Below are 15,819 nucleotides of genomic sequence, written 5' to 3' on the forward strand. Positions count from 1 at the left end.
TCTCAAAAATATACTTGGAGGGCCTCCCCAGTGGTGCAGCAGGTTGAGTGCTGCTTTGTGAAGCTGTCTGCAGCTTCTGCAGCACGGGTTCGATTCCCGGCTGGCCAGGGAGAAACCCACATGGTATGGCAGACCTCTCCTGCCTCGCCCGCTGCACCCCTCAGCAGTGTCTTTGGTCTGTCTTTCTGTTCTACTCCCCGCTCTCTCTGGTGAATTTTCTCACCCTCCTGCGCCTCTGACCTGTACCCCAGTTCTTGTATAAATAAATCTTTCAAAAAATATATACTTGGATTTGCTCCAACCCCAGAATTTTTTTCTGGGGGGAAAATTCCCTTTAATTTGCCATTTTGTCTCTCTAGTAGTAGGAACTGGTATAATTCCATACTATCATAGTCCATATCACAAATTATGGGATTATAATTAAAGAATGAAAATAAACAAATGAAGCATGAAAGCCAAGAATTTGGAAACAGAACAACAAAATGAGGAAAGCAGAACGAAATAATAAAGATCAAACTGGAACTCAATAAATTAGGAATTAAGAAAAGATGGCTAAATCTGTGTTCTTTAGAGGAACAAAAATTTTTAAAAATAGGCAGATTTTACCTGTATAATGTAGAACTAAGAAAGCACAAGTAAAAATTAGATCATGAGAAATTGATACAGAGGAAATGAAATGACGTGCTTTGCAAAACTGTTCAAATAAATTTGAAAATCAAATAGATAATTTTTTTGAAAATAGGCTACTAGATTGACTCTAAAACAGAAAAGAAAAAAAAAAGCCTCTAAAAGTAGTTGGTACCACTCCTACTGCGTTGGCCTTATTGTGGGAGTTTTTCTGTGTGGTAGAGTTGAATTTCCAGTAAGAGATCCTCAGAGTATGGGGTGGGGTGGGCGTCCTGCCTGTGATCTCTGTGCAGTCTTTGATAAGGTTGACCACTATGATAATGGGGAATTCTGATATTTCTTGCCATTACTATCGATCACAAAATAAATATCCCTGAGTCTACAATTTCTTTATATTGTTTTTTTTTAGGTCAATATGTTATTTGAACTTTTTTGATAAGAAAAATTGACAAAACTATATTTCATCTTTTACTCTCACTGGTTGTCTTGCAAACTGATTCCTTAGAGTGAAAATATTTTTTAAACAGTATTTATAAATAGAGATGAAGATGTCAAAGCAAGTCTGTGCATAAAAAAGGGTGAAGATGTTGTTTGGCCAAGAAAATTTACATATAGGGCATAAAAAATAAATGGTGAACAGAAATTATTTGGGTCTTAGCTCTCATTTATTTTCATGGAAAAGTACCTTCTCAAATGCTGGTGATTGGAATATCCTATTGGTTAAAATAAATAGCTTAAAGTGTGAGGAAACCAAGTAAGGAAGAATAAAGCAACCAGAAAAACCTGTCAGCTAAAAAGAGAATAATGAAAGGTGTCAGGCCATTACACCAGCTCTGCAGCCCGAGGTCAGGGGTCAAGCCCAAAGTTGACAAACATCATGGTCACGTGGGCCTGGGCATCCAGAAAGGCCTGTTTGGGTAAGCATTTGATTCTGAAATGTTCTTACTATTTAAAATGTTTTGTTTTCTTTGAATTTTGAAATTTCCCCTCCAAACCTTCGTTTAACCAGTTGTGATCCTCACCTAATGTTGTCTCCTTCCCCCCTCTTTTCCTGGTAGTGGGAGCAGTGAGCCATGGAGCTGTATTTTGGTGAATACCAACACGTGCAGCAGGAATACGGTGTCCACCTGAGACTGGAAAGTGATGAAACCAAGAAATCAAGGAATTCTCAGCACTCAAAGTCAGGTTCCTATGGTGTCAGTATTCGGGTACAGGGAATTGATGGCCACCCCTACATAGTCTTGAATAATACCGAGCGGTGTCTGGCAGGCACATCTTTTTCTGAAAACGGGCCGTCATTTCCATCTCCAATGATAAATAAGCTGCCTCTACATTCCAGTAATGGGTCTGCGCTAGACAACAATGAAGAACTGCAGCTCCCGGAGAACCCATATGCCCAGCCCAGCCCAATAAGAAACCTGAAACAACCCTCTTTCTTTGAGGGCAAGAATGGAATTGTTGAACGTAAAGAGGGTTCACTGAAGCCATCCCACATGCTGAACTTTCAGAGGCACCCAGAGCTCTTGCAGCCCTATGATCCTGAAAAGAATGAGTTGAACTTGCAAAATCACCAGGCTTCTGAGAGTAACTGGCTAAAAACTTTATCAGAAGAAGGCACCAACAATAAGAAAGCTTGGACTTGCTTTCCAAAATCCAGTGGTCCCCAGCTGGCCAGCCCACCTTTGGAAGATCTGACCAAATCCAGCATCACAGCCATTCGTTTATGCAGCTCAGTGGTTATAGAGGACCCCAAGAAGCAGACATCTGTGTGCGTGAACGTTCAGAGCTGCAGCAAGGAGGGGATCATGGAGGAGGCGCTTCTTCCTAGCGGGAGGCCCCTGACCAGCCACAGCCCAAACACCCAACTGGAAGCCAAGAAAACCAGGCCAGACGTGTTGCCCTTCCGACGGCAAGATTCAGCCGGGCCGGTTCTGGATGGAGCTCGGTCTCGGAGATCCTCGTCATCCTCCACCACCCCCACTTCAGCCAACTCCTTGTACAGATTTTTACTTGATGATCAAGAATGTGCCATCCATGCTGACAACGTGAACCGTCATGAAAACAGACGCTATATCCCCTTCTTGCCAGGAACGGGGCGGGATATTGATACAGGGTCAATTCCTGGTGTAGATGAGTTAATTGAAAAATTTGACCAAAAACCTGGGCTGCAGAGAAGAGGGAGGTCTGGGAAACGAAACAGAATTGATCCAGAAGACAGGAAGAGATCGCGAAGTGTGGACAGTGCCTTTCCTTTTGGTCTCCAGGGGAACAAGGAGTACCTAAGCGAATTTAGCAGGAACCTGGGCAAGTCGAGTGAACACCTGCTCCGACCATCCCAGCTGTGTGGGCACCGGCCGGTGGCCCCCGAGCTCCGAGGGAGGCAGGGTGCGGGGCGTGCCTTTGCCAAGCTGCAGGGAGCGGTGCCTGGCACCCAGGGTGCCCACCCCAGGCCCGCCCAGCAGAACAAAGATGGGAAAGCTCCAGAAAACAAAGCTGGTCAGGAAAGGAGGACAGTGCGCCCGTCCTCCCTTCCAGCTCAGAATAACAAGGAAGAGGAGATCAAAACGGCCACTGCTACCCTGATGTTACAGAACCGGGGGGTAGCAACTTCTCCTGACTCTGGTGCCAAGAGGATTTCTGTGAAGACATTTACTTCCACCTCAAATACTCAGGTAATCCAGTATTTTTTTCCCCTTCTAAATGACTTAAATCTTCATCCTCAGGGTATAAAAGGCCACAGGCCTACATATCCTCCTTAAATCAGCAATTGCAAATCTGAATTTTTAAGTTTCCCCCTGTACAGTATGTCCTATTGCCAATTGTGTGGTGTTCTAGGTTAATTCAAGTCCAACTAGATTCCCATTGTGGTCTTGTTCTGAAAACAAACTTGTCACACACTATAGGTTTGTTTTTCTGTTTAAAGATATGAAATCTGAAAGTATGAGAATTTGCTTCTACACAGAGGTTCCAAACTGTCCTCATGACATTGAATGACTGAGTTAGTTTCTGGTCTGAGAAACTAGGTTAATCCTACAGTGATGAAGTTTATTGAAGTGGCACATCTATTGTTTTGTAGTAATAATAAAAAATAATGATAGTGATGAAAATGATAATATGGTTGGTAAGTGCTAGGCACAATTTGTTATATGTTTTAGGATTTCACCAACCCTATGAAGTAGGTCCTATTAACCACAATTTTACAGGTGAGAAAATTGAGGTGAAGACAAGTTAAGTAACTTGCCCAAGGCGATTGTCAGTTGTGTGACGATCCTTACCTAAGGAATCGTTTTGTTTTTTTTTTTGGAAAGTGGAAATATGCTTGGAAACTTCTGCTTCAGGCTTTTGCCTTCTTCATGGAAACATCCTCTTGTGTTCTAATAACAGACATTATGTTTCAGGCCACCCCGGATCTGTTAAAAGGTCAGCAAGAGCTTTCTCAGCAAACCAATGAGGAGACTGCCAAGCAGATACTTTACAATTACCTCAAAGAAGGGTTAGTGATTTTCCTTAAAGGAGTTGAGTGTTGGCATTTCTAGTGGGGCCCTTCATTTCCTTTTCTAAGACCTGTGTTTTGTTCTCCCTTCCTGCCTGGTGTGAGCCATTTGAGGGTTAAGACAGGTTTTTAGAATAGGATTTAAGTCTTGGGTGGTGGTGGGGTGAGGACCTGGGGAGGGAAGGCCAGGGAAAGACATCATACTTTAAAAATCCTAAAGGAATGTGTTTTTTCAAATGACCCTTTTCTGTTGCAAAAACAAATGCACATAGGAAGAATGCTTGTTGTTCAGTTTTGAATTGCCATCACCTTGAGGTCTTCCATGAATGCAGGAATGAGAAGTTCCAAATAAAAAACACCTCCTCCCCTTCCCAGTACTGACATTGGCCAGAAGCCCCTGCTTCCATTATTTTTGAAGCAAGTATGACTCATTTAAAAGCATTGCTTTCCACCAGCTTATCTCGGAGGTTGAGTTTGAGTAATCTGGTTTTCACTTACTTAGATACTAGCTGCTGGAATTGTAGGCCAGGAATGTGAAGTTTCTGTTTCACTTCTCTCATCAGATATGATTAAGAAGGAAAGAAAAACTTTATGCTTGACATGACTGAAAGTCATTTGGCAAATAATCCTTGGTATCAAAACATTTTTTATTTTTGCATCGTGCCTCACAATTACTTGTCAGTGATGAAGAGCCGACAAAATGGGTTCAAATTATCATATAGAAGTGCTTTTGGAAAACAAACAACCAGAGAGATTCTTCTAAGACATACTTATTAGTTTCTTTCTCTGTAGGGTTTTACCATATTAGGATTAAGGTAGAAGAACTTGATTTTTAAAATTGTTTCTAAAAATTTTTCCCCTATGATGTATTATTGACTGGTGAGACAGACTTTAGCAGGAGGTGCCTATTTAAGGAAATATTTAAAATCTTTTGTTTCCCCGCTACATGTCAGGTATGTGTGACAAAAGGTGTGGTAGAAGTTAATAAGCTTTATCTGATCATTACCTGTGAATGTCTAGACCAAAAGTTCTGCTGTGTCGGCAGTCAGGGATTGGGAGATTTTTTTTTTTTTTTTTAAACATAGGCTGACCACATTAAGATGACTGCAAATCATTATTGGCTTAAGATTTAAAAGTAAAATGTGTATGTGCTCATGCATGTGTGTGCAGGGGAGCAAAGAGGAGAAATGTCTTGTTGGAATGAATGAGTCATTTGAATCAAACAACAAATAATTAAATTTTCTTTGGGTTTCTTTTCTTCAAACCTACTTAAAATGTATTTATGGCCCTTTTTTATATTTGGAAATGGGAACCCCCCTCCCAAATCAAGTGGAAACTTCTAACAATTTATTTGAAAAAAAATACACGGGTTTTGTCTGCAGCCTAAATTAATGTAGGTCTCTTGCAACTTTCCTTCTTAAAGGGCTTGTTGTCTGTGTCATGGCACAGAGAACATGCTGAGGCCAGTGGTTGTCCCCTCATTGTTTTTTTTCCTGTTGCCTTTTTTTCCAGAAGCACCGACAATGATGATGCTACTAAAAGGAAAGTCAACCTGGTCTTTGAGAAAATCCAGACATTAAAGTCTCGAGCAGCAGGGAGTACCCAAGGAAATAACCAAGTAAGTGGAAGTTCTATGTTTTCCCCAAGGCACTTAATACAGAATGTGGCAAACAAAATGTTGCTTCTGCGGTCTATACCTTTGTATGTAACAGTAAGTGGGACATTTCCTGAGTGGTGAGCAATATTTAAGATGGAGGATCATCTTTTAAGTGTTAATAATTTATACCTTTTTTTTTCTTCCAAAAAAGTTTCAAGATATTTTTATTTAAAAAGTCATAAAATCTGACATGCTGAAACAAATAGGTGGTAAAATTTAGGGGGGAAAAATAAACATACTAAGGATGAAGAACCCTAACCTTATTATAGGCAAATTTGAAAGGTAAGGGTGAGCAGGCTTGGACCCATGCTCTGGGACTTCAGAGATAAGAAATAAAAATAAAGAGAAAGAATAAATAAATAAAATAAATAAATAAATAAAGAAGAATAAAGAGAAAGAAAGAATAAAAACGAGAGAATAAGGAATGGTGGCTAGTGGAACTGATCAGCATTGAGGGAAGGAAAAGGAAGTAGTAGAGCGGGTCATTCTTTTTAAAAATTGCCTGCTCAGGTTTTTATACTGAATTCAAGTTAAGACTGGGAGATTTTGTTGTTGTTAAAGAAGGAAGCATGTTCGAGTTGATGACCATCTCATATGCTGGAAACATATTGGGCATTAAAGGAAGCAGCATTTTAGGGGATGATGAAAAGCTTGTTCCTCAAGCCAATCCATCTTTGAATTGGAACCCTTATCTCCCTTGTGCATAGTCCCTTTCTCCTCCTGGGAGAACTCTATTGGAAAGAAAGAACAGATATCCAAAGGCAAGAACTGGAAGTTCATCTATAGCTTCTTTTTTAGCTTTGGAAACACACATAGAGAGGAAACTTTTATACTCATTTTTCTCTTCTGCTCAGTATTGCCCTGGAACTCAGCTAACCCATGACGGCTGCCCTAGCATCAAATGTGGGGTAGAACTTATCTGTGTGTCTATCACCCACATCACACACACCTGCATATTATATACATCAAAATACTATGTTATAGATTATGTATATAGTTTATATGTAAAAATACTTGCCCCTTCCATAAAAGGGGTATGATATGGAATGTTTATATCAACTGTCATCATTAGAAAAGAATGATAAAATATATATTTTCAAATTTGATTTAAAAATACCATTGCGTTCTAAGTCAACAATGGCACCTACCTTGAAACTATGGTGTCTTTTTATTTCTCTGAGTTACAAGGGGTGATTAGGATGTCTTATGTGTTAAAATCACCTTAGCACCAATTGAGATTGCCAATTTTTTTTTAATTCATCTAGAAAAGTCTCATTATAGACATCAGTGTTGTATTGCCACTTTTAAGTACTGTGAATGCATTGCAAATGTTATGGGTACACCACACTCCCCGATCTAGCAGACAATGTTAAGGTTGTCATTGTCATAGACTAGGGGTCTCCAGCCCAACTGGGTAGTCACAATCACCGATGATAATTGTGTTTTAAAAGATTATAGAATTCTTCAGGAGAGGGCCTCCCCGGTGGCACAGTGGTTGAGCACCGGGCTGTGAAGCTGCCCTCAGCCTCTGCAGCGCCGGTTCGATCCCCGGCTGCCGGGGAGGGTCCCACATGGCACACAGGTCTCTCCTGCCGCCCGCTGGTCCCCTCAGCAATGTACTTCGTCAGTCTGCCTGTTCTGTTCCCAGCTCTGGCTCTGGTGAATTCTCTCACCTCCTGCACTTCTGACTGTACCCAGTGCTTGCATAAATAAATAATTAATCTTAAAAAAAAAAATTCTTCAGGAGAAAGAAAGGCAGGGTGTTCTAGGCAAAAGGTACTGCACAAACACAAAATATAAAGAGGCGCCAGATAGGAAGCACCTCAGAAATCCCAATTCAGAAGTTTCCATTTCTGCCTGAAAGTGACAGAAATCACTGATGCACTTGAAACAGGAATGCAGAGTTGTATTTGCAAAAATTCATCCCTATTTAGCTTTTGGAGAGAGGTAAAATCAGAGGAAGGGAGGCCAGTTAAGTCACTGCTGAATCAGGGGAGAGATGAGAAGATGAACAAAGGCTTAACTGCCTCCTAACCTTCCCTCCCCCCACATACACACTCTCTCCCCCTCATGTTTTCTGAATCTGATTATTCTCTGGCAAAGACTTTGGAGTTTTATCTATTTGGTGCCTATTAAGTGGTTTCTTGAAACAGTGTAAGAACTCTCATGGACTAACACCATATTGGAAAAAAGCATAGCAGTTAGAATTTTCATTTAGGAAAGACAATGTACAAATTTTCTCATTGGGTTGGACTTAGACTTCAAAAATGGATTGTTCTCATTCTGCGTAAGAAAATTTCAAGCACTGTGTTTTGTTGACTCTTGAATTCTGGTCCCCTTCACAGGAGTAGGTGAAGAAGTGTTCATTCCAAGTTAACTGCAAATGACTCACACCTGGATTCAGGTGCAAGCGAGCCAAGATGCTGATGTCTCTAGCTTTTATTCCTAATTTGTCTATTCCCCTCCCATGTTTGTAGTTTTCTATTTACTTTGATGTAGAATTTAGTCAAATCCTTTTAGGGATATAATTCTGAAACTATGTCTGTAGAAGGAAAGTATGATATAACTACCGTTCATAATTACAGATGCTATTTCCTAGTAGACTTTCTTTAGTCAGATCCCACCTCATTATGTATCTCTTCATTTTGGAAATCTCTTCAAAGAAGAAAATGAGTTTAACCAACATATATTTATTTACTTACATATAAGTATATGCAGAGAGTAAGGATAAAAATATCTTCAGTCCTGGTTATGAAGCAGTACTTCCCAATTTCATGAAAGTTTTATAACAGATGCATGTACAAAGGATCTCAGAAACACACAGAAAAGTTTTGTGGGTATAACTTTTTGCAACAGATGAGCCTTCCACAGATATTAATGTTTTATAGTGTTTTATTGGAATATGACTTATATATAGTAAAATGTACACATCTTAGGTAGATAGTTCATTGAATTTATAGCATAGGTATGTGTCCATGCAAACACCACCCAGATGAAGAACATTTCTGATCATTCTGGAAGGTTTCCTTTGCCCCAATCAGTTACTCTCTCTCTCCCTGAAGATAATCATATTCCAATTTCTATCACATATATTAGTTTAACCCTTCTTGAATTTTATGTGAATAACATTTTTCTATATGTGGTCATGTCTACTTTCATTTCCTCAACATTATGTCAGCAAGATTCAGTAGTGTTGCCTGTATCAATAGCTCTTTTTTGTCGATCTGTTGCTTTCTATCAATATACCATAGTATGTATTCTTTTTTAAAAAAATTATTTGAGATCGTTCTTGTAAATCAACTAGTATTCTTTTTTTTTTTTAAAGATTTATTTATTTATTTATCCAAGCACTGGGTACAATCAGAAGTGCGGGAGGGTGAGAGGATTCACCAGAGCCAGAGCGGGGAACGGAACAAACACACTGCTGAGGGGAGCAGCGGGTGCTGCAGAAGAGGTCTGCGTGCCATTGTGGGACCCTCGCCCAGCGGCCGGGGATCGAACCGGCACTGCAGAGGCTGCAGGCAGCTTCGCAGCCCAGCGCTCAACCACTGCGCCACCAGGGGAGGCCCCATAGTATGTATTCTTGATGGGCACTTCCAGTTTTGGGCTTTTATGAATGCTCATAGCATTCTTTTCTTTGGGAAATAAAAACATTCACTCATTTCTCTTGGGAATATAGTTAGGTATAAAATTGCTACATGTAAAGTAGTCATATATGTAGCTTGTAAGTGATTTATCTGATTTTACAAAATGGTTGAAACAAATTATGCTTCTACCAGTAAGTTCCATTAGTTGTATCCTCTCTAACACTTAGACTCTCTGTTCTGTTTCATTAGTCTATTTGTCTCTTCTTGTGGCAATACCATAGTTTTGATTTCTGTGTATTGTATGGTAAATCTGGCAACATACTTTTTCCAACTTCATTGTTCTCCAAGATTTCTTGGCTTTTTTAGGCCTTTACCTTTTCATATAAACTTTAGAATAAGTTGTCAATTTACATACACATACACAAAAGCCTCCAGAAATTTTGATTTGGATTACTTTCAATGTACAAATAAGTTTGGTGGTAGCTGCCATTTTAACAGTGCTGGCATTCTTATTTGTGAACATCTTCAACTTCTAGCAATGTTCTGTAGTTTTTGTTGTAGAGGTCTTAGACAGCTTTCATTTAGATTTATTCCCTTTTCAGTATTCATTCCTTTTTTATAACTCCATGTTTCCATCTAGTACAATTTTCCTCCACCCTGAATAATTTCCTCTGCTATGTCCTGGAATACTTTTCTGCTAACAGTGAATTCTCTCAGATGTTGATCTGAGAATGTCTTTAATTCACTCTCATATTTGAAGAATTCTATTTTGGCAAGTTTTTTTTTTCTTTTCTAAACTTTAGAAACATTTCTATTTCCTTTGGCCCTCATGGACTTCAGTCATCATTCTTAATTTTGTCACTCTGAAAGTGATGGCTGCTTTTAATACTTTTTTATATCTTGAAATTTAGAGGTTTGACTGTTATACATAAGTGTGTGCTTTTTTTTTTTTAAATTTACTGAGTTCTTGAATCTGTAGAATCACCACATTTGAAAAATTTTTGGCTGCCATTTCTTCAAATATTGCTGCTTTCACAATCTGTCTTTCCCAACACTGCTCATATTCCAACTACATGTGTTTTAGGCCATTTGATGGTATCGCTCATACTCTATTCTGTGCATATGTCCTTTTTTTTTCTTTTGGTGCAACAGATATTTTTTGTTTTCAAATTTATTAATCTTGCTTTCTGGCTATGCCAGGCTTTTGAATTCTCAAATTTCAGATATTGTGTATTGCCACTCTACAATGTCCACTTGAATCTAATTGTGTACTAAAATTCTTCATCTTTGTCCATAGTCTTTAAAAAATATTACAGTTATTTTGAAGTCCTTATCTCATAGCTCCAGTATCTGGATCATTGCTGCTTCTACTGTCTGCCTTATCTGATTGTTGGTCTATTTTTCCTGGTTCTTTGCATGTCTAGGATTTTTAAAAACTTATGCTACATATTGTGGATAAATTACAGATGTTGAGTATCACGTTATCTCCCTCTGAAGGTTAAATTACTCACAGATTGTTTTGATTTTGTATGTTTGGTAGTTTAGGCATTGCTAGTGTTGATCTACTTAAGTGTTTCATCTTCTAAGGCACAACTCTTAACTATTTTCGTGGATTTCAAGCAAATGCTAGAATGCCCACCAGGATCTCTATTTTGGCTGAGTTGGAATTCTGTTTTCCTAGCATGTGTAATTCTCTTAAGTCTCTGTTGTTTTTTGCCTCCAAGCAACTGACCTTTTAGGATCTTGCTTGTTCATACAGCTTAGAAATCATCCATGAAGTATTTCATGCAAGTTTTTGGAGCTGCCTCTTTGAAGCTCTACCTTGATCCTGAAATCCATGGCTTTCCCTGCCTCTTTAGTGTGGACATTAGTTTTCAGTTAATTTAAGTAAATATCAAGGAGAGGGATCACTTGATTGTATTATAAGAGTATGTTTAGTTTTCTAAGAAACTGCCAAACTACTTTCTCACTAGAATAAATGTGAGTTCCTATTGCTCTGAATCTCTGCCGACATTTGATATTGTTAATGTTTTGGATTTTGGCTTGGCCATTCTGACAGGTGAATAATGATATCTTGTTTACATTCTCTATTCCCTAATAACATGAAATTTTTAAAACTTTAGTGTTTTGTGGTTTGGAAATACAACTGGAGAGAAGTCTTGGTGAATGTAGGGCTAAATCATGAGCTTCCTTTTTTTTTTTAATTTTTATAAATTTTATTTTTATATTCCCCCATACAACTGCACATGCCCCATTCTGACCCCAATCCCTCCCCTCCCGGCCCCCACCCCCCAAAAAGTGTCTCTGGTTCATAGTTTTTGTTGATTTTGATTTTCACTTTCTTATAGTTATTCTTTTTCCTGATCCCTTATTTAAGTTTTCTAGATTCCTGCTATGAGTGAGACCATCCGGTATTTTTCTTTTTCTTTTTGGCTTACTTCGCTGAGCATGATCCCTTCCAGCGCCATCCATGTTGCTGCAAATTGCATGTGTTTATGTTTTTTGAATGCTGAGTAATATTCCATGGTATATATGTACCACATCTTCTTGATCCAGTCATCTATTTTTGGGCATTTGGGCTGTTTCCAAAGCTTAGCTATTGTAAATAGTGCTGCTATAAACATAGGGGTGCAGGTGCTCTTTGGAATTGATGTTTCTGTGTCCTTTGGGTAAATACCTAGGAGTGGAATTGCTGGATCATATGGAAGCTCTATGTTTAGTAGGTCCAGAAATCTCCACACAGCTCTCCATAGTGGTTGGACCAGTTTGCACTCCCACCAACAGTGCAGAAGAGTTCCTTTTTCTCCACACCCTCGCCAACATTTGTTGTTGCTAGTTTTTTTAATATGTGCCATTCTCACTGGTGTAAGATGGTATCTCATGGTAGTTTTGATTTGCATTTCCCTGATTACAAGTGATGTTGAACATTTTTTCATATGTCTGTTGGCCATTTGCATTTCCTCTTCAGAGAAGTTTCTTTTTAGCTCTTCTGCCCATTTTTTGACTGGGTTATTTTCTTTGTTGTTGTTGAGTCTCATCAGCTCATTGCAGATTTTTGTGATCAGTCCTTTATCATTAGTGTTGTGTGCAAAAATGTTCTCCCAGTTGGTGGGGTTTCTCTTTGTTTTTGTTATTGTCTCTTTTGCTGTGCAGAAGATGAGCTTCCTTTTTTAAAAGAATTATAGCCCAGTGTTGGTTTTCTGGCAATGCCCACACACAATTATATTACATATATTTTATCTGGCTCTCATAGTTTGACATCAGTTACTCTAGATTGAAATCAGAATTCTACAAATCACCAATCACTTATTGAAATTTTATAAAATGCGGGGAAGTATAGGAAACAGAAGTATGTAAGACCTGGTCCCTGCCCTCTAAAAGTTCATGATCTTCTACTGTAGTAAATCTCAAATTACTCCTAAGAAACACTGAAGCTAAATTGAAGTGTTCTGCCATTAAAAATAGAAAAATGGGGTCTCCCTGGTGGCCAAGGGGTTAAGTCTCAGCATATCAAGCTATTGGCAGCCACTGATACACGAGTTTGATCCCTACCAGGGAGCCACCCACATGGCACAGCAGACCTCTCCTGTCTCGTCCACTGTTCCCCTCAGCAGTGTATTTCAGTCCATCTGCCTATTCTGTTCCCTGCTTTGTCTCTGGTGAATCCTCTCACCACTCCCGCACCTCTAGCCTACACCCCAGTTCTTGTATGCATAAATAAAAAAAAATCTTTACAAAAAAGAAAAGCAGATGTCTTTTCCTAATTTACTTTAAAGAAAATTTTGTTGTAGATGTTTTGTTAACAATTTCTGTGGACAGGACTCTTACCATTTATGGAGAAACTTTTGACATATCCATATATGAAAACAAAGCAAATTTTAGTCATGTTGGACAATTGTTGAGAGATTTGATGAAATAATTCTTCTGTGATGAAAGGTGTAAAATAAAGTTCACTGGAACCTTGTGTGGAGGGCACAGCATGATTAACTCTGTGAAGTCAAGGAGATTTCCATTAGAACTGGGTCTTAAAATGTTTACTGTTATGGCTCTGATTATCTTTTGTGGGAAAGAGAATTGAAATAAAGCATCTTGAACACCCTTAAATTAGGATCTTTACAATTAACTATAGGCTTCTAATTCTTCATCTGAAGTCAAAGATCTATTGGAACAGAAAAACAAGTTGACCACAGAAGTCGCTGAACTTCAGAGACAGCTTCAACTTGAAACCAAGGTATTTGAATTTTCCTTTGCTGTTTTTTTTTTTTTTTCATTTCTTTCTTTCTTGATAAAAAATATTTTAAACGCATTGGGAAGCCCAGATGAAGTAAGAGCCTATTTTTCCTCTCAAGAGAAACATTCTTCTCATCACTGAGTGAATTCCTGTGCATTTGGCTCCCGTTGTGCAATAACTTTTTTTTCTTTTAAATAACCAAAGCTTTTAGAGTCTGTTTGCTTTGCTAGAGTACAAGAAATGCTATTAGATTCAGGCAGGCCAATAGGAAACTCAATGTGTGTAAAACATCTGGATTAAGTAATAGAAATAGTAGAATGAAATTTATCTGTGTTTTTCTTTTAGAAATATTAGAGTTCATTAATACCCTTTTCAGTGACAAACTTCCATGCCTTCATTAGCTACTTGGATTGTTACTTAATAACTTAAATGCAAATACATGGAGTCCATTAGCTATTAGAAGGTGGCATCTATGGAATTGCCTTAATGTACATCACATGTATTCATATTAGAATCAACAGAACATCAAAGAAGAGAGAGAGAGAATGAAAGCAAACTTAAAAGAACTTCAATGCCAACATGACAATAAGGTGGAAGAGAACTCAGTACTGCAACAGCGGCTGGAAGAAAGTGAAGGGGAGCTTCGAAAGAATCTGGAAGAGTAAGTTCTGGGCAAGAGCCGCTTCTGGGGTCTTCCATTGAATGTAGCCTGAACTTTCCCACCATTTAATATACCTGATTTTTCCAAATATTTGTGGACACTGCTGACCTACCTGCCGTTTCTCCCTAATATCCTCGTAAAATTGTGGTACTGGTGACATGTAGACTGGTAGGCAGACGGTAATAATTTTTAAAATTCTTTGTCCACCTTAAAGATTGCCTTGTAAAATTTCTGTCCTTAGACTGAATCTCATAGCAGGAAAGTGATAGCGGGGAAACTGAGTTGTGATACCTAAATACAGTTTTCAAGGAGTCTGGATATAGCCTCCAAAAAGTTCATTTAGCCTTCAAAAAGTTCACCGCCACAATCTCCCAGCTTGTGAATTTTCATCCTGGGTCGTGCTGGTCTCTGTGACCAGTGCTTATAACTTCCTTTGAGTCTGCAGAGAAGGGAAGTCAAATCCTTGTCCTTGCACATAGCTATGTATTGTGCAAACGACCATAAGCCTTACAGAATTAATCAACATGAGTGTTCAATAAATTTATTTACAAAAACACGGAGCAGACCAAATTGGGTCATGAGTCGTAATTTGCTGAGTCTCTTGCTCGAGAGTACTGGGGAGGGGCGTGTTAAGGCATAGGGTGACTTCAGTGAAAACATTTATCTAAAGTTGTGTTTTTTTGGTCAGTCTCTTTATCCAAATTCTTATATACTGCAATCTTCTTTGGGGGAGAAAAAGGCCCTAAACAACATTTCCCATTACAAATTTGTTTGAGTTCTCACTGTCTTCCTGTTTGGCCAGTGAGTCTATAGACAGGAGTTCTTAACCAGGTACCTTTTCAGGTTTGTGAGTCCTTGTTCGATGAAGAACAAAGAGTAGGAGTCCTCTTGGGACTTGAGTGATTTTCCTTGACCATCTGAAGGTCTGAAGTCAGACTAGATGAAAACAAGCAGAGCTTAGAAGAATCTCCCTGATGGATTCCTCTCCTACCAGACTGTTTCAGGTGAAGATGGAACGAGAACAGCACCAGACTGAGATCAGGGATCTCCAGGACCAGCTCTCAGAAATGCATGATGAATTGGACAGTGCTAAGCGATCCGAGGACAGGGAGAAGGGTGCGCTAATTGAGGTAAGAGGAGTGTGGGTTCAGGTGAGGAGAGAGGCCCCCTCTTCCTAGAGAGGGTGGGAGGGAGGACTGGGTGCCTTGGACTGTGTTCTGTTGTGTGTATTCACTCCGCCTGTGCCTGTGGTTCGGTTCTGAAAGAGCATCACATACGGTAGTTTTTAAATGTTAGGAAAGTTTTCAGTCCTATAGAAAAGTAGAAAGAACAATGCAATAGCTGCCGTAGGGCCCCTACCCAGGGCAATGGTTGTGAACCTACTGTCATATATTCTCCATTTATTCATCTGTCCTTCCACTCATTCTGCTTTTTCATCCAACCACTTACCTTTGCTGAAGCACTTCAAAGCACGTTACAGAAAACATCACTTTTCATGCATCCTCGAAAAATCCAGGAATTTTCTGATAACTGTAGTATTATCATCATACCTAAAATTAATAA

General features: G+C 39.1%; 1 protein-coding gene across 1 annotated transcript in view; it reads left to right on the forward strand.

Moving 5' to 3' along the window:
- Positions 1-1,700: 1,700 nt before the first annotated feature.
- CGNL1 (cingulin like 1) overlaps positions 1,701-15,819 on the forward strand; it is a gene marked incomplete at both ends in the record, with an annotated part of 102,676 nt that continues 88,557 nt past the window's right edge. The window contains 6 exons of the mRNA XM_084239660.1: positions 1,701-3,299; positions 4,026-4,120; positions 5,633-5,738; positions 13,494-13,595; positions 14,108-14,256; positions 15,251-15,386. Coding sequence (XP_084095786.1) covers positions 1,701-3,299; positions 4,026-4,120; positions 5,633-5,738; positions 13,494-13,595; positions 14,108-14,256; positions 15,251-15,386 — 2,187 coding nt within the window. The remainder of the gene's footprint in view (positions 3,300-4,025; positions 4,121-5,632; positions 5,739-13,493; positions 13,596-14,107; positions 14,257-15,250; positions 15,387-15,819) is intronic.

The sequence above is a fragment of the Talpa europaea genome (assembly GCF_964194135.1).
Source record: "Talpa europaea genome assembly, chromosome: 8".
Lineage (NCBI taxonomy): Eukaryota > Metazoa > Chordata > Mammalia > Eulipotyphla > Talpidae > Talpa > Talpa europaea.